The sequence below is a fragment of the Phycodurus eques genome, chromosome 23 (genome assembly GCF_024500275.1).
Source record: "Phycodurus eques isolate BA_2022a chromosome 23, UOR_Pequ_1.1, whole genome shotgun sequence".
Taxonomy (NCBI): domain Eukaryota; kingdom Metazoa; phylum Chordata; class Actinopteri; order Syngnathiformes; family Syngnathidae; genus Phycodurus; species Phycodurus eques.
Window position 1 is genome coordinate 2,733,925 of NC_084547.1, and position 24,394 is coordinate 2,758,318.

At 43.9% G+C, this 24,394-nt stretch overlaps 3 protein-coding genes across 12 annotated transcripts in view; 2 read left to right on the forward strand and 1 right to left on the reverse strand.

Moving 5' to 3' along the window:
* The first annotated feature begins 132 nt into the window (after nucleotides 1-132).
* Nucleotides 133-9,354, forward strand: LOC133397612 (uncharacterized). Of its 2 annotated transcripts, XM_061668707.1 has the most exons (33): nucleotides 133-233; nucleotides 342-401; nucleotides 1,640-1,705; nucleotides 1,789-1,851; nucleotides 1,946-1,987; nucleotides 2,137-2,163; nucleotides 2,246-2,284; nucleotides 2,369-3,250; nucleotides 3,336-3,437; nucleotides 3,519-3,611; nucleotides 3,701-3,763; nucleotides 3,852-3,911; nucleotides 3,985-4,020; nucleotides 4,093-4,158; nucleotides 4,752-4,796; nucleotides 4,866-4,925; nucleotides 5,019-5,090; nucleotides 5,170-5,256; nucleotides 5,325-5,387; nucleotides 5,871-5,948; nucleotides 6,026-6,136; nucleotides 6,206-6,247; nucleotides 6,316-6,372; nucleotides 6,464-6,556; nucleotides 6,760-6,879; nucleotides 6,993-7,112; nucleotides 7,189-7,230; nucleotides 7,305-7,367; nucleotides 7,590-7,658; nucleotides 7,735-7,774; nucleotides 8,071-8,122; nucleotides 8,198-8,543; nucleotides 8,627-9,354. In XM_061668707.1, exons 1-33 carry the CDS (start codon nucleotides 213-215, stop codon nucleotides 9,026-9,028), a joined length of 3,582 nt encoding a protein of 1,193 aa, XP_061524691.1. In that variant the 5' UTR covers nucleotides 133-212; the 3' UTR covers nucleotides 9,029-9,354. The 2 variants fall into 2 exon arrangements, with proteins under 2 accessions (XP_061524691.1, XP_061524692.1); XM_061668708.1 differs by lacking the exons at nucleotides 4,752-4,796; nucleotides 4,866-4,925.
* A 2,923-nt stretch (nucleotides 9,355-12,277) lies between these two features.
* On the forward strand, nucleotides 12,278-16,745 carry arsj (arylsulfatase family, member J). Its single transcript, XM_061669054.1, has 3 exons — nucleotides 12,278-12,735; nucleotides 13,620-14,646; nucleotides 15,659-16,745. The coding sequence occupies exons 1-3, from the start codon at nucleotides 12,455-12,457 to the stop codon at nucleotides 15,965-15,967; spliced, it is 1,617 nt and encodes a 538-aa protein (XP_061525038.1). The 5' UTR covers nucleotides 12,278-12,454; the 3' UTR covers nucleotides 15,968-16,745.
* Nucleotides 16,746-23,112: 6,367 nt separating this feature from the next.
* LOC133398001 (ankyrin-3-like) overlaps nucleotides 23,113-24,394 on the reverse strand; it is a 29,075-nt gene continuing 27,793 nt past the window's right edge. For 7 of the 9 annotated variants that reach the window (XM_061669526.1, XM_061669523.1, XM_061669525.1 and 4 more), the window contains 2 exons: nucleotides 24,272-24,326; nucleotides 23,114-24,064 (listed from right to left, as the gene is read on the reverse strand). In XM_061669526.1, coding sequence (XP_061525510.1) covers nucleotides 23,894-24,064; nucleotides 24,272-24,326 — 226 coding nt within the window. In that variant the 3' untranslated portion in view covers nucleotides 23,114-23,893. Of the gene's footprint in view, nucleotides 24,065-24,271; nucleotides 24,327-24,394 lie in introns of all 9 variants that reach the window. The other 2 variants (XM_061669517.1, XM_061669522.1) reach the window with 2 other exon arrangements.

Consider the following 24,394-nt stretch of genomic DNA (forward strand, 5'->3'; position numbering starts at 1 on the left):
CATTCTGAATACGAAAAGAATGAAAGGAGCGCTTTAACACCTGTTAGGAATCAATTTTGCCTCCTCTTCTGGGCTTGGCCGTTACTCTGAAAGTCACGGACCGGATGTTGAGCCCTCGACGTGGAAACTTGACACAGGTGCGTTCAGCAGCTGGGTGGTAATGAGCACAAACACCTCAAGAAACAAGCAGAAACAGAGCAAAAAAAGGCAACATGAGAGCTGTGACGAGCGCGGTAAGTAAAAAAAAAAAAAAAAAAAAAGATGAATTCATGGATATTATTTTTGTCTTCTTTTTATTCTTGTTGAAATTCGAGCATGGTTTGAATGTTTTTTGAAATTAGGAGGCTCAGGAGGGGGCGAGGGACGAGCGGGGGGAGAGCGCCACCAGCGACAGACGACCAGTAATGTTACTTATTTTTCTTTTAATGATGACTATCATTCGAATTATAAACGCAACAAAATGCATGCCACTGAAAGCGTGTTTTGCACTGTCATGCTCCCTGTCATGTGACACCAATTTTTAAAACTCATTTAACTCTCCAAGAGTCGCCTTACTTTTTTCTCATTTCATTTAAATTTGCTCTTTTATATACAGTAGCCTACTCTTCAACGATAAATGAAAAATAATTAATCTGGCATATTTATTTTAGTTTTTGGGATCTAATATGACATATACTGTTGTAGAACTACCGGTAGTAGTCTGGGAAGTTAGTGTTGAAGAAGTGTTCTTTTTTTTTTTTTTTTTTTTGTACAAATTGAGTAAAAGTGGTTAAATGCATTACACTTACAAGTTAACAAAACTGGACTTAACAAATGTACTGCACTGGATTTAAAAAGTTGAGGCCACTGAAACATGATGCAGAGTTACAACATTTAATGCAGTGATTATTTCGCATACCATAAGAGTTTGGTGTAAAACCCACTTTGGGAATCACAGTTGTAAAGTTTACTACAGTGATCCCTCGTTTTTCACGGTTATTGGGGACCAGAACCCCCCGCGAAAGGTGAAAACCTGCGGCATTGTAAGGGCTTAACTCATCCAAAAAAGTTAGCGCCTAAACAAAAAACGTCATCACGAGCACAACACGGAGATACAGTATGGGAGACGGTCAACAGCGTGGACGAGACTGGCGAGACACAACAAGGGAAGATGCTGGGTGAGGCTGCGATGATGCGCAGTCAATCAGCTCACGGGATAGATCCACTCGTGCTTTCATTGGTCGATGTCACGCCGGGAACCAATCACGCGCCTTGTATGAGTGCCCGTGGCATGTACAGTACAGTACAGGCATGTACAAAGCCTCTGAGTCAAATCATCTCTTTGTTTGGCATTCAGGGAAACCTTCTCTCTCGTCCATCAACATGAAACAATGCGTCTTTCTGAAATATTGCTGCTGATATGGCTATATTTTTTTCCTTTTTATTTTTTTGATGAATTAAAATATGTATTTTTTGGATGAATATTTTGGAAAAACCCGCGCAGCACTGAAAGCCGCAAAACCTGAAGCGCAAAATGGCGAGGGAACACTGTATATATGAAGTCAGGAGAGGTACACGGCAAAGTTCCAAGTCATACCACAAGCCAGCAACTTGTTGTCTCTTATTGTTTTATAGTAAAAGTGAGTCTTTGTCTTTGTAGAGTCTTGTTGTCCTGCAAAACATGCTCAAGAAAATCCCACAAAACCCGTTCCCCAATCAGCCCAAGGTATTTGTCACTTTTACGCCGTCCTATTTTCCATTTCAATGACGACATCGATTATTTATTATTTTTTATTTGTCGCACCTCAGACCCTCGTTCCGGCGCCCTCAGACTCCAGCGGGTCGCCTGCGGACGGGCCGAGAAGCAACCAAGTGAGAAAGGCTTTTTAAGAGACTGCATATTCGTAGTAGGAATATTTGGGGGGTGGGGGACATAACGATAACGGAATCCAATTCCTTTCCACAGGACGGCCTTGCGAACGTGACCATCGACGGTTTGCTGCGACAGGTGAGGTCAAAGGTCCTTTTTTTTTTTTTCTCTCTCTCTCTTTCTCTTTCTTCTTCTGGTTTTCACCTTCACTCACACTGTGTGATGTGCACAACCAGTTTGAATGCCTCCTGATGTTATGGATGTTAATGTGTAGCTTTGTGTTACAGAATGGAGCACACCAGTCGAGCCCTCAGGTGAAGTTTATTCCCCCCACCCCTTCCTTGTAGTTCATGACCCACATTCAGTTTAACATGCTTTGTCTTTTATTCACCACAGTGTGTGGCCAGCAGTAACCCATTTTATTCCTCTCGTACGGTACGGACCGGCAGCATTCCTTGTTTATCAGTCTTGGCAGCGGTTCATGTTTTTGTTGCAACGGTCACGTGTTTGTGCCGCTAGGAATTCGGGAACATGTACAACAGCGGCGAGGATGTAGGGCAGAAACTGTGGCAGGAAGCGCGATTGGACGGATTATTCGATCCTCCGCCTGGATTCCAGAATTCTCCGCTAGATCCGCAGGAAACTGGAAGAGCCGCAGTGTCTGAAGCGCAGAAGGACTTGGTCCAGGCCTTCAGCTTAAACCATGTGTCGGACAGCTATCTGACAACTCAAAGTGGGTCTGCTAGTGGGCAATATCACAGCATAAACCTGAACTCACCAGAGAATAATACGAAGAACCCTTTCAAGAACCTGCAGTCAAAGAGCTCCAGCATGCAGGACCTTTTACGAGCTTCTTCAGACGATTTTAGCCTCAAGACACCTTCAGGGAAACTCTTGGATAAGCATCGCGGTGTCTTTACGGACCCATTACAGCCTTCTTCCAACACGGATCTGTTCGAGTCTTCAAAGGCTCCGTTTTATTCGGCCTCGACCACCGAGTCGCATTTGTTTCAGACAAATGGAGGAAATTTCTCACACGATGACAAACTTGCTTATTCCAGATTATCTGGATCTGATGTGGATGTATTCTCCCCTTCTTCTGATGTTCCGAGCCCGATAGTAAAGGAGCTATTCAGAGATGGTGGCAGCACGACTGACCTGTTCGGTGCAAAGGCGGCCAATAGCAAGGACTTCTTCAGAACGCTGCCCGGGAGCGGATTGGCTAAATCAACATCGGACCTTTCTGAGTCAGCTGTCCAATGGAAGCATTTTGATGCGCCGCGTGACGTTGTGCTCACAACTCCTCAAGGGAGCAAACACGGAATCCTCCAGCCGACGCCCTTCAGTCAGGCCCGGAAACTGAACAAGTCGCCAGACTCTTCTCCAACTGAGTTGGCCCACGTATGTCGCGTTTTCTGTTTGAAGTTTGCAATTTGAAGTTATGTTGCCGTTTGTAAATTTCTCCTTGAACGTCACACTGCACCAGGTGAAGCTCACCAGGCGCCCGCCCAAGCCTCTTCCTCGTTCCAGACCTCCAAGGTTGGAAAAGCCCACCATGCCAGAGAACTCCCCTAAGCCAGCGAACACAGTAAACCTCTTTCACCCCGATCAGTGCAACAACCCGTCTGTTCTTTCCTGAATTGTGCGTGACCTTTTTCTGCTCGTCAAGGTCGAGTCTGTGCTGACTGTGCCGCCAAAACCTCCTCCGAAACCATTCAAAGCGCTCCCCAAGCCAGTCATTGACCCCGCAGCCAAGCCTCAGGTGTGCTGTGTGTGTCTGGATACCAGCAGGAGGGTAGAATCTGCCAGATCAATATATCATTCCAAGCTGATTGTCTTTGTGTGCTGCAGGACGATAAAGCGCTCAACCAGGAGGACTACAACATCTTTGAGGACATCCTGCTGATTGGACAGGTGGGCTCCGAATGCTTGTGGAAAGGAATGTCGATCCAAGGTTTCGTGAGTTTTTTTTAAGCAACATATAAGTGGAATTTCTTGACAGGAAAAGTGTGTCGAAGACTGGCCAGAAGACAGTCCTCAGCTCCAGCCTGACTTCAAACCAGTAAGCCAACACTTGTCACACTTTCACCACTTTGTACTTTGATCGAGCCTATATTTGTGTTTTATCCTCCAAGTCTGGAAAATTGCGACTCCGCCGCGAATCCTTAAAGGTAAGAAGTGACTTTTTTTAAGCACCAGTGGAGACCAAAAGAAAGGAAAGTAAGCTGAGCTTCTCGTTTCAGTTCAAGATGGACTCTGAGGGAGGAGGAAGAGGAGAAGATCAGGATGATGCTGGAAGTTATGTCAAGGTGACACAATCCCCATTTGTCAGATTCAGACTTCTTTATTAGTTCCAGAAGAGCAATTCAGGTTTACAATCAACGCGTTCGTTTTCATTTTCACTAAGCCAGGGAACTACTACCCGGAGTGTTGCACTGGAACTCGGCATCACTAACGCCTCGATTCAGCAGATGCTTCGAAGAGTGATAAAGCTTTACCAGAACTGTCTTCAGGTTTTCCAAAGGCTTCAAGTGGAATAATTATGACGCTCAACAATCTGAAGTCGATCCGGGTAAAGCTTCATCACTCTCCGAAGCAGCCAATGAATGGAGCTTTTGTGCAAAGCTCCCTGGCTTTGCACAATCGCCTGCTCTAGGGTCTTGGGGTTTTCCATCAGTGGCGGCAGTCAAAGACCATCCACTCTGTGGTTTGTCAAAAACCGATTTCTGTTTCAAGAAACTCTCTCAGATAGCGTAGATTGTTGGAGCAGTAACATATTTCTGTTTGACACCGAAATATATTTAAGAAAAATAATAATAATAATCGATGATGTGTTGCTTGCTAAACAACACTAACACTTTAACACAGCTTTAGCTCACTGTGTTGTTCACGTCTGTCACAGACCAAGGAGAGCAAGTTTTCATGGTTGTCCAGAGGATCCTCAAAGGTGACTCAAGCAGCTAAAAGCTCAAATGTTAACAGCGTTTTGGTGCTTATAAAGATGTTCACTCGCTAGGACAAACTTGATGATGACTTGAAGGATGGCCGGAGCTGGACTTTACCTCCTCCAGGGAAGGTACCAGCGGAAATTAGCCAGGATCATTCCAAGTGATGTGAGGCGAAGGAGTATCCTTCCTGTCTTTATTGTTGTTGATGATGTTGTCGTCAGGAATATTTCTACGAGACGAACACGCCATCGGCCAAGTGGGAAGACGGAGAGCAAAGTTGGTCCGAAACCAAAGTAGGGATTTTCTTCTGCACTTCAACCTTTTCGTCTTCAAAGTCTGACACTCTTATACCAACCGCCTTTTGTTCTGAAGAAAAAGCCTCTGAAGAATAAAGTCAACCAGCTGCTGAGGCGTGCGTCCACCAGCCTGGTCCAGCGGAATCCGGCTGCAGCGAGAAAGGTAAATAAATGCTGTGGTGACCGCACTTCAGCTATGCTTACTGCTTTGCTCTCCCTGTCCTATGACAGGACGATGACTCCCATAAGAAAAAGATGAACATGAAAGAGTCCACCATTCGCTGGAGGTCCCAGGTAACACAGACATGCACGCCTCAATGGCGAGCCCTCTGCGGTATGACTAGTACTATTCGTGACACATTTTACTATGTATTTAACATCCAACACTTGTAAGTAACCTGCAAATGACAACTAGTGCTCAGTTTGGCCCCGCAAGTAACATGTAGTTCCGAACATCTCGTCACTAATATCTCCTTTATCGATAAGTACCTCTTATGCGTTACCCGGCACTGATTCGTTCTTTTTCATGCGAACTGCATTGACTCTACATGTAATCGTATCGTGTGAAACGTGCAATTCGCGTCCGGTGTGAACGCAGCATCAGGTTGACGCTGGTGAATTTTTTATTTATTTATTTTTTTAAATTCCAATTTTGACAATTTTTCCTCATCAAGAAATAATGCAAAGGAAATGATCCACAAGGTTTGCGTAAGAGTTGAAGTCAATCAAGTGTAAAAAGAAGTTAGACTGCTTATATTAAGACCCGCTCTCCCTCAGGAGGCCATGTTTGGTGACGGCATAGATGAGGAAGAGGTGGCACAAGCGCATCTGGACGAGGCAGACGCCTACGGCAGCGTAAGTCTTTTCAATCCGTGACTCTCTCCCGAGCGTTTGGCTTGTTTAGCCACTGCTAGTTTGTGTTCTCCCTCCAGAAAGGCAAAAAGAAGATCAAGATTAAGTTTGGCTCTCAAAAAGGATTCGCCAATTTTCAGGCAGAGCAGCCCCAGGGGGCGCATGGATACACCCCTCGCATAGACTCAAAGGTACCAATGGAAAGTAGTGTGTGTTATTTGTGATGTGGTCAACAACGTTGTGCGTTTTATTTCCTTCAGGACAGAGGAGACCAGTTTTATGGTGCAGCTGACACGTGGCAGGTACTCTCACACACTCGCATGCACTTTTACTTTTTGTGAATCAAATAATGGCGCAAATGTCGTCCTAGGAGCACAACTTTGAGGATGTGGACGAGATAAAAAGACTTCATCATTCCAACAGCCAAGTATATTGATATTTTTTTCCATTTATGAAAACGATCCAGTGCAAGGTACGTTTCTGTTGTGTCCGATTAAAATAGTCTTTTGTTGTACAAGGACGAAGTGCCGGTCTTACATCCTAAACAGAGCAGCTTCCCAGCAGAGCAGCTGGATGATGACGAGCAGAATGCGGCAGATGACTACAAAGCGGTTTGTGTGCTTGTTTGAAAGTGTGCTTTATCTTTTCCACATATTTCAATAGTTTCTCATCGTTGAAGCATTACAATTAAATTCATTCACAAGTTATAATATATTACAATAGTAAGTTGTAGTATGTTCTCCGCATGCAGTATAATGTGTCATCCTCAGTCTTTGTGTTTCGAAGTGGATTACACGTTGTGTCCTCCTTTTAGAAAAAGAACAAGTTCAAAGGCCCGGTCCCCAAGGCCCGCAAAGCAAAGCGGACCCACAATTCATCTGGACCGGGGGAGCCGATGGCATTTGGTCATGCTGCTCGAGCACAGACGCCCTGTGTACGTTTTGGATTTGTCTCCAGAGCATGCTGCGGGAGCTTTGGCTTCACTATATTTTATGATATTTAAATATATATAATAATTATTATTATTATTTATTTTTTAAATCTCAGCAGTCGGACGATTGTCTCAATGAGGACGACGACGACGACGACGTCTTCAGCAGAAGGCAACACGGGAGTCCCATAGTGCACTACATGTACAAACAGGATGAGCTGGGCCTTCACAAACAAGTAACAGGGTCCGGGGGACAGGATTATGTCACGTTTTTTTGGGGGGACGACTCACACTTTTCCTCGCCCTTGGCAGAAAAAGATGAAGCACAAACCCTTCCAAAAGCACAAAACAAAGGTGAGCATCGTTTGCGACGCGAAGCGCTGATTTGGGCTCTCGAATCACCTGCGCTTCAAATTGTCTGTTGGCAGAAGAAAACCTGGGAAGGCGCCGCGGAGGACGTGGCGGTCGAGCACCTCTCAGAGGCGGCGCAGGTCAGTTGTGAAAGACGAGCCTGCTGCCAGGCTGCTCATCTATTGACCTAATTTAGAGATGCAAAACTAGAAAGATAAAACTTCAGCTTCACAAGGAATCGGTTTCCCATCTCTGTCGACATAGCGCTCATAGCGTGTCGCAGAGCAACCAATCGTCAGTGGTTTTCGATGGACTGCTGAGACTCCTAATGGCTTTCTCATCGCCCTTCCTTTTTGTTCCAGGCCGAGTGGTTGGCGGCTCAGAAGGACGAGCGCGCGGCGGCGGGTCTGCAGGACGGCGATGGCGACGGGGTCAGCGTGACGCCAGTGTGACTCACGGCAGTGCCGTCAGTGTGTTTGTTGTCTAATTGCCTTTCGTTCGTCACAGGACACGGACAGCTTGATGGAGTGGTGGAACACAGTGGAACGTGAGTCACAGCTCGGGCCGATTCCATAGAGTATAGAAACCGAAAATCACGTTACTGAAATGGCAAAAACCGCAACGCGCCCCTTTCAACTTCCAGAGTTTGGTTTTCTTAATTGGCCAATGCAATTTGTCTCCGGTTGTACTGCAGCAAAAAAAAAAGTCACAGTAACAATATAGTTATTTCTGGAATGTCTGTCAATTTTAGTCTGCGTTGTTTCGTAATGCTAAGCGACCTCACAAAAGCTCTCCTCGTTTTTCCACGTGGTCATCTGTGGTCTGTGGCTGGGTTGTTTCCAGAGTGGGACGAGTTGCCATCAGATGACGAGGCCAAACACCTCGATGAGACCCAGTAAGTGTTTCCAAACGCTTGTAAGCTTCTTCACAACTTTTCAGCTCCGGAGTAACAACAGTCTGCCTCTGGCAGGTCCTTCACCCTTTTGGCCGACGAGGTGAACCGAGGCCTGCGCATGTTCAACAAGGTTTTCACGGAGCGTGCCGAGGTCCTGTGGCAGCACGTGGTGAAGCTCAAGGCCCTCGCCGACCACCTCGCCACTTTCCACCAGAAAGCTAAAGCGGCCGGCATCACGGGCAGCACCACGGCGGCCGTCGGCGGCGTGACGGCCATCGCCGGCCTGGCCCTGGCCCCGTTCACGTTTGGCGCCTCCCTCATCGTCACGGCTGTCGGTGTGGGCGTGGCCACCGCCGGAGGGATCACTTCGGCTTCTGCGACCATCTCGGATAACGTCAACCACGTGCAGGAACGCAAGAAGGTCGGCGCTTTGGAAAGACCTTCAAGCATTCAATCCATGTTCTTGATATCCATTTTAAGGTCATCTTGTGGGCTGGTTTGCAGGTGGAGGCGGTGCTGCAGGAGTACGAGTCTGACTTTCGGGACTTGGCCAAGATCCTTCACTTTGTTAATCACGGCCTATACAAGCTGCGTGGGCATCCTTTCCTCCGGTCCGGCACACAACACTATTCCGAGGACTGGGAGGTGCGCAAGGCGGTGCAGATGATCAGCTTGGTGGACTCGCCCGTTTTGCGAGCCATGGAGCTCACGGACGGCAACTTAGAGCTGGTCCAAAGACTTCAGAGCGGCATGGACAAGTACTTCAAGAACTCGCGGGAAATAAAGAGAGCCTTCAAGAAGGAAGTGGTGGCTCGTATAAAAGAGGCCGCCAGTGTGCTCAATGATGGAGTTGTGGAGCTGAACTCCATCAGGGAGGAGCTCCAGAAGGCGATTGGGAACTTTTAAACACAGCACATTTTACACACAAAGCAGCATGAGTGACACTTCAGATGGACGAAAGCACAGGAGCAAACACTGCCACGTCACTTATATTTTGTAAGTTGAAATCATCCTTCTGATTGATTTAACTCCTTTGTACCTAATTTGATTGCAAGGTAATTTCTCTATCCAATCAAGCTTACAATTTCATGATCACTTTGAGGCACAATTAGCATACTGTCGGTGTATTTCGTTTATGTATAGATGTATAGAATGACATTTTGTATGTTAATGATAAATGTTCACTGTATGTGTCTAAGCAAATAAAGATGGTTTGTAATGTTCTGTTCCCACTTAAGAATGTTTTGTTCAACTTCATTAAGATGCACATCCACCATAGAACTGCACGACATCCTCAACATGGTGTTAAAAGAAAGAGGTCATGTAGATTTAAAAATGGATTTTCCTAAAACAAAAAAAGTTTTAAAGCGTGTTTAATTTATAATAAATGGTTATTAAAATATAACATTGGTAAAGGTATGTGTGTCTGTAAGCAACACGCATTTGTGGGTTGAGCAGCAGAGCCAACTACGCGGGTTGCACCCATGAAAAAGCTGCCAAATCGTCTTTTGGCTGAGCAAAATAAGATGTCACTGGCAGAGAGGATTTGGCAAATTTTGCATGGGCACATTTTAATCTCTGCTGCTCATCTCACAAATGCTTACAAATGTGGCACCATTTCAAAGGGTAATAAACAGACTTAATATAAATTACTTTTTACTTTTTTTTTTTAACTTAAAATCACTGCATAATGTTGCAGTGGCTTAAAGCTTTTTTAAAATACAGTACATTTAAGTTGTATTTAACAGTACATTTATAGTTAAATGTTTAGAAGTTTTGTGTGCAATACATCATTTACCTTAAGTGCAGTGTTAATGTTTAGCCATGGGGGGACTGTGTATGTTCCAATGCTGTGCAGGCAGTCAATAAGGGGGCGGTGGGGGGTTAAGGGGCAATGAAAAAGCCCTTTTCACGGAAGCTGATGTATGGTGAAAGAAAGTCAGTGTGCTGTGCAGAAACACATTTTGAGTCAACTTAGACTATGCAGCAACCCCAAAGACCACAAGCTGGTCAACTGTGGGCTTTCTATACTCCGGGGGCGTGGCTCCATCGACGTGCTAAAAACACTTGCTGACACAACAGCTATCAAGTGCAGGCAATGTTTTAAAATAATATTTTACCAACCATTTACAGCTGCGTACGGACATTAAATGAAGTAATGTCAAAGCAAAACTACTCACCCTTTGGAAGCAGCAGATCCGGCGTCGTCGCCTCATTCAGCGCCGTTTGTGTAGAACAGCAATATGGAGAAGAAAAAAAAAAGGCAGCAAAATGCCGTATTTCACAACAGCGTCAAAGGGTGACTATGACATGAGAGGTTTTGTTGTTTGTTTGTATTCTATCAAGCTATTTGTTTAGCATAACACAAAAACTCCCAAATCATAACCTGCAAGTCTTAAGCAAGTCCAGAGCCACTGCGGGGGGAAAAAAATCTAATCGAGTCGCCACTCAATTTCAAGCAAGTCGAGTCAAGTCAATACAATATACTGGAGTGGTAATGAAATGTTTTGTTGTTTGTTCGTTTGTTTTTCTCACAAATCCTAATACTAAAAAAAAACCAAAGTATTTACACCTTATAAAAGCTCAATGAACAACAACTGAGCTTATGATTGATGAGATTTATGACACTGAATTGTGTTCATGTTGTATTTCAAACTCAATTTAACAGAACGTTATTTCTGTACAAACTATGCTGCCACCACATTTTTTTTCCACCTTTAATGTGACACGTAACATTAACGTAAAAAAAAAAAGAATTTAAAAAAAAAAGGAAATCGCTTCACTTCTCATTATAAATAACAGAAGAGTTTTACGTGCTTATGAACCGAAACAAAAGTTTAAGATAATTATTACGAACCGTCCCACCTTTAGTCGTGTTACTTAGCTGTACTAAAACGTTCACAATCACATCATTTTTATTTTTAATCGTCTCAAACCAATCTATGAACTATTACGAATGATTGAGCAGCTAGCTAAACTGTTAAATTAGCTTACCTGCCTTTGTGAGTTTTGTGGTGACGGAAGTTCGTTGTTGTGTCTTTCAATGCGCCAGTCGCAAAGCCCAGCAGGTCGCCATCCTCTTTTTTTTTTCTTTGTTTTTTCTTTTGTTTTTTTAGCAGACTTCATCGACAACAATCAATCGTTAAATGCTAATTTGATCATCTTTGGAGCTCCTTCCGTCGTCGTCGACGCAGGTGGCTACGTCACACTGGCAAGACTGGGTTGCCAGATTGGCGCGAATGAACAACGCTTCTTCGTTTCAAATAAAAAGCCAGACAGTCTGAATTCAAATGCAGGCTTCCAACTCCAAACCGGTGTTTGACGTGTTCAAGTCAAAGTCAAGTCAAGTCTCTTGGCTACCAAGTCGATCGTCAAGTCAAGTCTTTCTTAAGTATTTGGCAACCTCGTCACAAGTCATGATTAAAAAAAATAATAATAATAAAAAAAAAAAAAAAACGGCAACTCGAATCGACTCGAGTCAAGTCAATTGACTCGAGTCCCCCTCCCCCATATCTGGTTTTCACACGCTGCAGGTCTTGTTTTGGGCCCGGTACAACGCGGTCTTTGTTGGATTCCGAACCGGGGCGTTGCGGGGGGGGGGGGTTTGACCAGCTGGCGCGCTTCTATTTAGGATAAAGCGGGACGTTTATGGAATTACAGTGGGGGCTCCTGGGATTGCAAAAAAAAAAAAAAAAAAAAAAAAAAAGCGCAAGGTGCTGCGTGTGGAATGTGTTTGGACCACGAAAGTGACAGGATTGGACTTGTAGGGCTGATGTAAGGAAGGCGTACAGTGCAGTGTATATGTTCCAGCGTTCCACTTTTAGCATCTTCCAAATGGCGAAAAAAGTTTTGAAATCAGATGACTATTAAAGAAAAATAATAATAATAATAAAAACTTGAAACGGCTGTCCCCTGTAGTGATAGATGCACAACCTCGTTCCATGTGTTTTGGAGTCGCTGGCGAGAATATTTGATATGCTGTCACTTTTACCGTCAAGCTTTTTTTTTTCTTTTTTTCCGCTTTTAGTTCCACACGGACCCGCCCAGGCACTCCGGGGGCGCCTCGTCGCGGTTTTCTCCGCGAGCGTGATACATGGCCGCAGTTTTTTTTTTTTTTTTTTTTTTTCCCCACACGATGGAAGACATCTGGCGTGGAGCTGCTCCAGAAACATGCGCGTGGAAGTCATTTGCGATTGGCGGAATGACGCACGCACGTCGATGCCTGGAGAAAAAGGGTTGTGAAAAGGAAGACGGTGAAGGCGATGGGAAGGCGACGGTAGAAGGTCAAAAAAAAAAAAAAAAAAGAGAAAGTCGGGGATCGGGGTGTGTAAAATGCTGATTTTGTGGGTTCCGCTCAGTTTGCTCCTCGGCTTTATCGTGTCTCGCACTTGGAGCTCCAACTGGGCTTCGGACTTCCGCGAGTCGCCGGCGCCGCCGCCGCCGCACATCGTCTTCATCCTGGTGGACGACCAGGGCTTCCGGGACGTGGGCTACCACGGCTCCGAGATCAAGACTCCCACCCTGGACCGACTGGCCACGCAGGGAGTGAAGCTGGAGAACTATTACGTGCAGCCGCTTTGCAGCCCGTCCAGGAGCCAGCTCATGACCGGCAGGTACACTTCCACTTCCAATACTCCACTGGAAACACATACTTACTATATTATAACCATATTTTTCTGTTGACGCACGCATTCGTTTTTGTATTGGAAGAAAATCACTGGTACAGTACCTCACAACAATAAATAATTACTTGGTCAATAATTGCTCCAGGATCAAGATACAGTATAACGATACGTTATGATACCTTATTCGACTAAAACCAATGTGCGATGCGCCTCACGCCAGTAACGCACACTCACGCATCAATCACAAACATGTAATGCTGTTGTAAGCGTTGCAATATGATTGTGATATCCTGAACGACGATAACTGATGGTGTGACGACACGGCCGTTGCGCGTGAATCGATATATCGGAAGAAAACCGTGACGAGAACGATATTTAAGTCATATTTGACAACGTATCGTAAGAGACAAGATACCGTACGTCATGCTATCGAAACTGCGATAGTGGTTATGGTGCATGTGCTCGAGTTATTGATTAGATTTTTTTACATGCTTAATATTTAACTGCTGCTGTATCGCGACCGTAACTGATACAGTACTATCCCAGTATTTTGTTTAGCGATACCAATTGTATCATGATACAGGAAATGCGTTTGACTGGACGTAATGGAAGGAGACCATTGCATGGCAATAACGATGTTTGGTCAAGCATCAATATATTACTTCATATTGTGATAGTGATTATGTGATAATTTTTGCTCGCAACACGAAGGTCCCCCCCCCCAAAAAAAAAATACATAAAAATAATAATAATAATAATAATAATTATAAATCAACCAACCACCACCCGACTGCTCGCAACTCGAAAAACGTGAAAAGCGTGACAACCTGGAACGCACTTGTCGTGACTTGGTGCCGGTTTCTGTTGTGCAGGTACCAGATCCACACGGGCCTCCAGCACTCCATCATCCGAGCCACCCAGCCCAACTGCCTCCCCCTGGACAACGTCACCCTGCCGCAGAAGCTGAAACAGGCCGGCTACTCCACGCACATGGTGGGCAAGTGGCACCTGGGCTTCTACAAACGCGGCTGCCTGCCCACCCGCCGCGGCTTCGACAGCTTCTTCGGCTCGCTCCTGGGAAGCGGCGACTACTACAGCCACTACAAGTGCGAGGGTCCCGGGATGTGCGGCTACGACTTGTACGAGGGCGAAGAGGCCGCGTGGGAGCAGGACCGAGGCTTGTACTCCACGCTGATGTATACGCAAAAGGCCATCGGGATCTTAGCCAATCACGACCCTCGCAAACCCTTATTCCTCTACTTAGCCTATCAGGCGGTGCATTCGCCGCTTCAGGTTCCGGCTCGCTACCTGGAGCGCTACAAGGGGATCGTGAACCCTCACCGTCGCAAATTCGCAGCCATGGTCTCCTGCCTGGACGAAGCGGTACGCAACCTGACCCTGGCGTTGAAACGCTACCATTACTACGACAACACGGTCATCGTGTACTCCTCGGACAACGGGGGGCAGCCGCTGGTCGGCGGGAGCAACTGGCCACTCCGGGGGAGCAAGGCCACGCTGTGGGAAGGGGGCATCCGGGCGGTGGGCTTCGTCCACAGCCCCTTGTTGGTCAAGAAGGGCACCAAGTGTCGCTCGTTGGTGCACATCACCGACTGGTTCCCGACGCTGGTCACCTTGGGCGAAGGGACTCTGGACGAGGATCTCAACCTGGACGGCTACGACGTCTGGGAAACCATCAGCGAAGGGCTCCCCTCGCCCCGCCAGGACATCCTCCACAACATCGACCCCATTTACGTGAAGGCCAAAAACGGCTCGTGGAAGGCCGGGTACGGCCTGTGGAACACGGCCGTGCAAGCGGCGCTGCGGGTGGGCCACTGGAAGCTGCTGACAGGGGTACCCGGTTATAGCGACTGGGTACCTCCCCAGACCTTCTCTACACAGGTGGGGGACTTGAATCGTATAAGTGGACTCGACTCAATTGTAGGACTTTGAACTTGCTTGGTTAACTCATTCACTGCCAGCCTTCCCTGTTAACATGGATATTTGACTTCTAAAGCCGTCAATGGCAGTGAATGTGTTCAAATTCCTGAAAGAATCGACTCGACTTTTCGGGTGACTTCAGAATCGTTCACTCATTCCTGACGGTTCATCGCCGGGGGGTTCGTTCCAGACCCGGCGCAACGGACGCCCTCCACGAAAGAGGTTTATAATTGCCGATAGAGGCCACAAGATGGTGCCAAAGCACTACATCTATGTTGCTGTAGATAGGACACAGGCCTGAGCACAAAAGCAGCAAGTTCAACTCATACCAGAGGATGGGTTCCCCCAAAGAATCTGTGGGTAAAAATCGACGCTATAGAGACACCATATAATTTTTTTTTTTTTTTATTAGTGTTATTATTTAAAGATGTATGCACAATAGCAATGCAAAATACACATGTGAGGTGCAGGTATTATTTTTGTCCTCTTGGGGTCGCCATCCTCACGACCTACACTGTCGCATATGTGACTTTGAATGTGCGCGGCTTGAAAAGACTCCAGCCTGGCCCGGTGAGTGACGTGCGCGTCAGCGAATGAGAGTGTCCAGTCGGCTGGCTGCGAACTGGCTAGCCGTTAGCCAGTTTCCATTCACATACAAGTGCGAAACGATCCCAAATTTTGGACATAGTCTTGAACGCACTCTTTCGTCCTGGCTGGCGCTTATTGCTACGTGAGTAACATTAGTCCGTGTGGGAAAACGATCACCACAAATTCCCGCGATAATGCGACAAATCCGCGAGGAAATTTTTTTTTTTTTACATATCTGCGATACAGTGAGAACGCAAAAAGTGAACCGCGACGTGGCGAGGGACGACGGTGTACTTTGTGACTGGGTGAGATTGTACGACTTGCTTGAAAGTTGAAGATTAAGGCTCGCTCGAGACTTAACTCCCACCTCTGCTTCTCCGCCCAGCGGCTGACCCTGCGCTGGCACAACGAACGCGTGCGCTGGGACCGCGGCAAGTCCCTGTGGCTCTTCAACATCACCTCGGACCCTTACGAGCGGGTGGATTTGTCGCAGCGCTACCCGCACGTGGTCAAGAAGATGCTCGCGCGGCTGGCGCGGTACAACAAGACGGCGGTGCGAGTGCGCTACCCGGCCAAAGACCTGCGCTCCAACCCGCAGTACAACGGGGGTGTGTGGGGGCCCTGGTACAAGGAGGAGATCGGGCAGAGATACGAACATCTGTTGACCAACCATCTGAGCAGCAGACGGGGCTGAAACAGAAAGGGCCGAGAGTAGCGGGGCGGTCGTCTTTGCGCGAGACGGAACGTTTCTCAGGGATCGCTCGGGACTTCCAGTGGCGGGATTTCCACCGGGGCGGGGGGAACATGAGCGACTCGTGGGCGCCTTCGGAGCATTTCAATTTAGAACGTTGAGATTCAGAAAAATGTTTTCATGTTATCGAACTACTAGGGAACGAGAAAAAGAACGGCGTAACGCTATGACAGGAAAGTCAGACTATTGCAAACTCGTCGGAATATCATGAAAATAACTTTCAAGTGTTTCAAAAAAGCTTCTTGAATAAAGTCATTCGTAGGTTATGAGGAAAACTGTTTTGAGAATAAAGTCGTGGTCACAGTTACAAGAAGAAGAAAAAAAAGATCAAGATAACACACTGTCAAAAATCCATAAAGTCCATAGGTTACCCCAAAAAAATAAATAAATCAATGGTTAAAGGATAAAGTCGGAAACGTACAGAAAAGAACACGTAATGTTAGAGAAATAAAGTCAGAATATTACAAAAAAGGTGTCATGATGGAAGAAAAAAAAGCCACTGTTACAAAAAAATAAAAATAAAGGATAATGTAAGATTACTGGGGGGGAAAAAGGTTGTAATGTTGCAAGAAAACGTGAAGTTACAAAAACCCAAAGTCGTAGTGCTACTTGGATAAAGTCGAAATGTACTGAGGAAAAAGATGTCACAAAGCATGACAAAAATGATGAAAAATGTCATGACATTGCAAGAATAAAGTAGGGGAAATTGTTTTCACGATGATAGCGTAAGAATATTATGGGGGGGGGGGGAAGTTAGGAGAATAAGGTGGGAATATTACAAAACAGAATAATACAGAAAAAGAGTTGTAATGTTACAAGTCATAATATTCCGCCCCCAAAAGTCATAATTTACAAAATAATTACACACACACACACAAAAGGATGAAGTTGAAGGAATCAAGTGGTGATATCATGAAAAAATGTCTTAATATTACACACACGCACACAAAAAAAGGAAAACAGTCGAGAACAAATACGCTCATAGGATAACGTTGGAAAATACGGAATGTTACAGAAATAACGTATATTGAAAAAAAAAAAAAAAGGTCGTACTGCTAGTCGGAAAAAAAGTTACGTAGTTACGAAATCTCCGTCTGGATATTACAAGGCAAAAAAGTCATGAAGTTACTAGAAAAAAAGTTATTTACCCCCCCAAAATTGTCATGCTTTAGAAAAAAAATCGAGAATAGTATTATGAGGAAAAAAAAGCATTCTAAAAACTGTGACAGTATATGGTGATGAAAATACGACTGTAATGTCCCAACACATGTTCGACCTCATAGGCTTTTAATTGAAATTGTTTTACATTTTTATGTTGTTGTTGTTGTTGTTGTTTTCTAAAGTGGATATGAACAATAATCAGTTAATTGTCGACCCGACCGCGGGACCGCCGACAAAATAAACGCAACCTTGGGTCGCGCGTTCTGAACTCCTGTTTCCCGGCTGGAGTCGTCTGCTCGCTCAATGTTTCACATTCCGCCCGCGATTCCTTTCTCAGACCATCTGGAATTGGACAGGTGGGGCGCTTTGAAATTCGGCCAGCTGGCCTTCGCTCTGTTTTTCTCTCTCCGTCGCTTTTAAAGGCAAAGAGGAAAAGGAGATTGATGCTTCTTTTCCTCCTCAGTGGACTCAACAGCTGAGGGGGCTCGGCTTACACCGTGTGGAATCAGACTCGTCCCACCCATATCCTGCCTGACCTCTGCAGTCACATTTAGGACGCGTGGAAGCATTTTCCCTCTTTTTTTCCCCCCCTCTCTCCTTCCATCAAGTTGGAACATCATGAGAACGAAAGTCAGAATAACGCCCCAAAAATGTTACGAGAGCAAAGTCGGAAAACAACAGAAGAATGGTGTAATGTTACAAGAATAAAATCCGATTATTAGGGGGGAAAAGTTAAGGTGTGGGGGGGGGGGGGGGGGGGGGGGGGGGGGGGGGAATAAGTCTGGTGAGAAAAATTAATGAAGTCAGAATACTGCAAAAACAGTTGCACTATGACAAAAAAAAAAAAAAAAAAAACCGTAATATTACAAAAACGCTAGTCGAATAAAGTCGGAATATTGCGAGGAAAAAAACAAAAAAAAAACAATGAAGATTAAGTGTGAATACTGCAAAAGGTCAATTTTAAGGAGAAAAAGAAAGAAAAAGATTTTAATATTACGAGAAAATTGCCCCCCAACAATAATAATAATAATTCACGAATAGGATATGTTACATTACGATAAAAGGTTTTGGCAGGATGATGTCAAAATATTACAAGAGTCTGAAATTGTTTTTGGGAGAAAAAAGTCAGGATACTGAAAAAAAAAAAAAAAAAAAAGTTATAATTTAGGAGAATGTTATGATAAAAAGTTATGTTGAAAGAGAAACAGTCGTAATGTCCAAAGGAATAAAGTTGTAATGTTCAAATAAAGTGATGGTTGGATGACGTCGGAATATTATTGGGAGAAAAGTCAGAATAAGGCAGAAAAAAGTTGTTTTGAGAGTAAAGTCGGAATACTCCAAAAAAAAGAAAAGAATAAAATCAGACAATTATGAAAAAAGTTCTGGTGTGAAAAAGTGGGACTATTATGATCCTCTTATCATATATATATTATTAAAAAAAAGTTGTAATGCTGGAATAAAGAGCCATATTACAGAAAAAAAAAGTCATAATGGCAGGAGTATAAACTTGGAATTTTAAAAGAAGACTGTCCTAATGTTCCATAAATAAAATCTAAATATTGTGTGGAGGGGACAAAAAAAGGTTGAGGATAAAATTGGAATATTACGCGGGGGGGGGGGAAAGTTGTAAGGTTGAAAGAAATAAAAGGCAATATTATGAGAGAGAAAAAAAGTCATCATTCCTGTATGTATTTGATTGTATCACAACTGGGTTTGTTTTAGGCCCGCGCACGCTTTAAATTTTTTTATTTTTTTTAATTTTTATTTTTTTTTTATACAAAGTCCAGCGGGAGTCCAAAAGGACACCTCAAAACCAACACAGCTTATCTGTGCAACTGTCCAATCAAAAAAGTGGGCTTGTGGATTTAAATTGGACGGCTTGGATTCAAGCTTGTCAGAAGAGAAAAACATTTTCTCGCGTGAAAAAATGCTTTGCCATCTTTTTGTGGTTTTGCTGTCCCTCGAGATTGTGAGCAGCCAAGTGACCGTGCAGTGGGCTGCGAACAGTACCGAGCCTGATGCCGTTCAAGGTGAATATTTCACTTACACTTACACACACACACACACACACACACAAAAGTTGTATTTCAAAATTAAAGCTGTGATATTACAAAAACGGTTCTCATGTTATGGGAGTGAAGTTGGAATTTTACAAGAATGCAACGGAGAGCATAAGTCAAAAAGTAGTCATGTTAGTCCAATCAATTAACATTAAGAGACAAAAACTCAGAATGTTACACAATGAAAAGATGTAATATTATGAGAAAAAAATAAGATGTCCTCGCGAAAATTAAGTCATCGAAATTTTGAACTTTGACTACATTTTTACGTCGTGTGTAATGGTTACGACTCAGTTTAATGCTCCATTAGCCAAGTCAGTTTCACATCCAATTATATTTGACTGTCAGAAAACAGAAAAAGACATTTTCGAAGACGCACATTTGCCTATCATGACAATAATGTTGAAATATTACTATTTCTATGATTAGTCCTTTTGAATATTATTCCAAATGTGTCTACTAGCCCGACAGCAGGAGATCATCGAAGTCACGAAGAAGCTGCTGACAGCCATCACCTTCAGCGACTACGACGCGTACAAGTTGGTTCAAGTCAGTCAGTCCGCTCGCGAAAATTCACGGGGCTCGTTCATGGTTTCGCCTTCTGTCTCAGGAAAATGTGCGATCCGGGACTCACCAGCTTCGAGTCCGAAGGCCTGGGCGTCTTAGTGGAGAGCATGGAGTTCCATGAATACTTCTTCCTAAACGGTAATATACTGTATTAATTTACAATACGCAAAAAAAGTGCTATGTATGAGGATGGATTCGGACTAGCACACCAACAACGTGAAAATGTCACGAGAATCAAGTCCGAAAATGATCTGAAAAGTGGTCGTCTTGAAAGGAAAAAGTGGCAAAAAAATGACGTTGGAATACTGCAACATTCAAATAGTTGTCAAAGAACAAGCCGAAATGGTAGAAGTTGTGCATTACAAGAAGTCCTAATTTTACATGAAGAAAGTTGAATTATTGTGGAAAAAAAGTTGTCATAATACAAGAAAAAGTTGCAATGCTCGGAAGATAAAGTGGGAGAAGGATGAGAACAAAGTGGTAATGTTATAAGAATAAAGTCGGAATACAGCAAAAAAATACAAATGAAAAAATTGTAATCGTAGGAGGATAAGGTCGTAATATTACAAAAAAGAAAGTTGGATACTACGAAAGAAAGTTAGAAATTTGGAATATTACCCAAAAATCTAAGTTGGAATATTTACAAGAAAAAAAAAAAAAGTTGGAATATTACGACGAAAAAAAAAGTCGTAATGTTATGAGAACGAAGTCGAGACGCTGGCCAAAAAAATGTCATATTAATAAAATAAATAAATAAATAAATAAATAAAAACATTGTAATTGCGGGAGAATAAGGTCGGAATTCTGCCCAAAAAAACTTTGCAATATTACAATAAAAATGTGCTAATATTACATTTAAAAAAAAAAAAGCAACTTAGAACTGTCGGACAGGGTGTCAAACACACGGCCCGCGGGCCAGAACCAGGAACATACCTTCGCACTACAGTTCTGTGAAAATAAATTCCTCCTGTAGAAATCTTTTAAAACATTGAATATTCCAAAATCAAAAGCTTGACTTCAAAAGAGGTTGGGTTGGTGGAACCTTTTTCGTTTCTTCATGCACTGCCACAACTTGTAGTTTATTATGTATCCATTTACAAAGGATGCATAACTGAATGGCGCGTGCTCACAAATTCCAAAGTTGATTTATTTTTATTTTTGTTAAAAATTTCAGATTGCGCCAGTGATCTGCAACAAGATAATAATGAATAAATGTGAATATTTTCAGAAAGTACTCGGGGAAGTACTTTTTAAAAGACACAAAAATTGTGGTCCGGCCAACTTAACCGAAACGAGTTGAACAACCCTGCAGTAGGAGCACCGAGTCGGAATATGTAGGAGTGTAGGAGTGGGAGCGTTCAGTGCGAAAATCATTTTTTTTTTTTTTTTTTTCTTTTTTTGGGGTGTGCTTTTGCCTTTTCAGTGGCGCCCAGAGGCGTCCCTCACACGCTGATGGTGGAGCCCCGCGTGCACCTGCTGGGAGACGACGCCGCCTGCATCGCGTACGTCCGCCTCACCCAGAACATCAACAACGACATGCAGGCACTCGTGGCCAAGGCGGAGGAGACGCGCGTGTGGCACCGACGCAACGGCACCTGGATCAACGTCCACTTTCATCGCTCCGGATCCACCACGCTGCACACAAACTAACAGCAGCAAGGAGAAAAAGCTGATTTCTTATTGGTTATTATTCCGTCGGAACACCACCAAGTTATGGTACCTTAAAGAACTTTCAAATAAAACTGAAGCATCCAAAAAAAAATTATTCCTTTTTTATTGTTATTTTTTAACACACTCACTGCCATTGACGGCTTTAGAAGTCAAATATCCATTTTAACTGGGAAGGCTGGCAGCGATTTTAAATACTACCACCACCACGTGACTTTCTTCCCCTACAATTTAGACCATTTTCATAAAAATACCTTTTCCTCCCTCAAAAGTATGACTTTCTTCTTTTAAATGACAAATGCAATGTCGTCCACTTTATTTTCATAAATTGACGTTTTGTCTCGCGGCACGGTGAGCGACTGGTTAGAGCGTCAGCCTCACAGTTCTGAGGACCCGGGTTCGATCCCCGGCCCCGCCTGTGTGGAGTTTGCTTATTCTCCCCGCGCCTGCGTGGGTTTTCTCCGGGCACTCCGGTTTCCTCCCACATCCCAAAAACATGCATGAATTGGAGACTCTAAATTGCCCGTAGTTGCGACTGTGAGTGCGAATGGTTGTTTGTTCCTATGTGCCCTCCGATTGGCTGGCAACCAGTTCAGGGTGTACCCCGCCTCCTGCCCGATGATAGCTGGCATAGGCTCCAGCACGCCCGCGACCCTAGTGAGGAGAAGCGGCTCAGAAAATGGATGGATGGATGGACTTTTTGTCTCTCGAAATTACGACTGTTCTCAGCAATCTCTCGAAATTGCAACTTTATTTTCACGATTTACAACTCATAAATTACGACTATTCTTTTGGAATTCTGACTTGATCGTCATAAAATGACTAAATCCTCAAATAATTTTTCCCTCTAAATTACGATTACAGTATTCTTATTCGTACCCTCAAAACTACGGCTATTCTGGTAAAATTAGCATTCTATGAGATGAGCTTTTCCCGAGCTAAATTTAAAAAAATATCTAAATGCCACCTTTTTTTCTGAAATTTTCTTTTTTTCTTCTTCTTTTTTTAAATAAATTAAATTCCGACTTTTTCCATCCCAAAATGATGACTCTTCTACCTACTCTGCTGAGGAGCAGCCTCCGGCTTTGTATGGAATTTATTCACGAACAATTGTGCACTTTGACAGCTTTTCATCAATCCGACACGTCTTTCTTCCCGACACATTTTTGAGGGGCTGCGACGACGTTACAGAGGACTCGACACGTCTACCAAAAGAAAAACATTTGGCACGCACACAGATTAGCCGTGACTACACTGGGCAAACCAGCTGTAAATCAATAAAGGTGCGTGAAGAGGTTGTGTAGATAGTTGATGATCATCTGTTCACCGTCGCGGTCGCTTATACAGTAAACATGACGGGGACAAGAGGGTCGCAAGTCTTTGGCCACAAAAGGAGCAAAAGATAAATAACCCCCCCAATAAAAAAAAAAAAAACAAGGCGCAAGAGAGAAAATAAAGAATCCGTGGTTAACCACTAAGATGGAAGCAGCTGCTGGGCGCGATGACTTTTCTGGTCTCCCACGCTCATCCTCGCACGGCTGTCGGGGCGCAGCTGCTGCTTTTTGCATGACGGCCGCTCACCCGCCGGACTTTAAGCGTCGGGCGTCTGAGGGGGCAAATTGAACACACAAAAAAACACACACAAAACACTATGGGAAAATAGTGCATCGTTTAAAAGGTCATTCAACTGCCGCTTTGTACTCAAATATTCATGAGTTCATATGACTGAATGAGTTTATTCGTACTTTTAGTTGTGTATAAAACCAATTATCTCCGTTGAAATGAATTGAAATGCTGTTCATTTGTTACAGTCCTCCAAAAATGCCACCGTATTGTATAAAAACAAAATAAATGACGATAAAAGAGAATGTAAAGAAATCATGGTTTTATTTAAAGAAAAGAAAATAAAATAAAAGAAGTTACGGGGAGAATTCATGTCATGAGGATAAAGTTGGAAGATTAGCAGAATACATTTGGAATATTACGAGGAAACGTAGCAGCACAAGAATGTCATAATACTGCAAACAAAGTTGCAATGTTGTGAGAATAAAGTTGGAATATTGGGAGGGAAAAAAGGATGACAAATTATGAGAATAGTCTGTATATCACAAAAAAATAGCTGCATTGTTGTAGAAATAAAGTTGGAATAAGACAAAAGTAGTAATTTTACGAGAGTAAAGCCCTAATAAGTTACAGACAAAAGTTGGTATCTTATGTGAGTAAAGTCAGATTTAGGAAAAAAGCTGCATTGTTCCAGAAATAAATTCGTAATATTACAAAACAAGTAACAATGTTCCGATAATAAAGATGTAATGACATAAGAAAGCCAGAAATGAAGAAAAAAAAATTCATTTGTGGCGAAGATGTACTGTTACAATAAAATGGAAATATTACGAAAAGAATAAAACCCTCGCTACTTGTGACGTAGTGGCGACAGTTTTTCTCTAACCTTCTCCAAGTGTTCCCTGCTCGTGTCCTGCGACCGTCGTCTAGTCGTCACTGTCGTCTTGACAACCTTGCCCACTTTTCGATCCTTGGCGGGCTCCACCTCGAACCGCGACGGTGGCGCGGCACCCGGCGTCTGCTGCTTGGAAAAAAGGAAAACGGTCACGACGGCGACGTGAGACGCAGCCTCGAAAAACATTTTCTTGGAAAAAGACGACGTCGTGCGTCTCTTACACCCTAAACGGTTCAGACGGTGCGTGACAAAACCTACCCTCATCTAAACATTGGACTTTTTTTGTTACTCTGTTCGGCTTATGCCTACAATTGTAAAAAGTGTTGGACTCGCCTGTTTCAGACTGCCTGCTTGTTCCACTGAATCTTCAGGCGTGCTTTGTCCACTGCTGCGTCAAACCAAGAAAAGAAGTTTAATAAACACATTTAGCTTAAAACTTGACCATTTCTTTAGAAT

Coding starts and splice junctions, on each gene's coding strand:
- arsj (XM_061669054.1), top strand. CDS start 12,455: ATGCTGATTTTGTGGGTTCCGCTCAGTTTGCTCCTCGGCTTTATCGTG. Junction 12,736..13,619: donor AGCCAGCTCATGACCGGCAG/GTACACTTCCAC, acceptor TCTGTTGTGCAG/GTACCAGATCCACACGGGCC. Junction 14,647..15,658: donor CCCAGACCTTCTCTACACAG/GTGGGGGACTTG, acceptor TTCTCCGCCCAG/CGGCTGACCCTGCGCTGGCA.
- LOC133397612 (XM_061668707.1), top strand. CDS start 213: ATGAGAGCTGTGACGAGCGCG. Junction 3,438..3,518: donor CCCCTAAGCCAGCGAACACA/GTAAACCTCTTT, acceptor CTGCTCGTCAAG/GTCGAGTCTGTGCTGACTGT. Junction 6,557..6,759: donor CGGCAGATGACTACAAAGCG/GTTTGTGTGCTT, acceptor TCCTCCTTTTAG/AAAAAGAACAAGTTCAAAGG.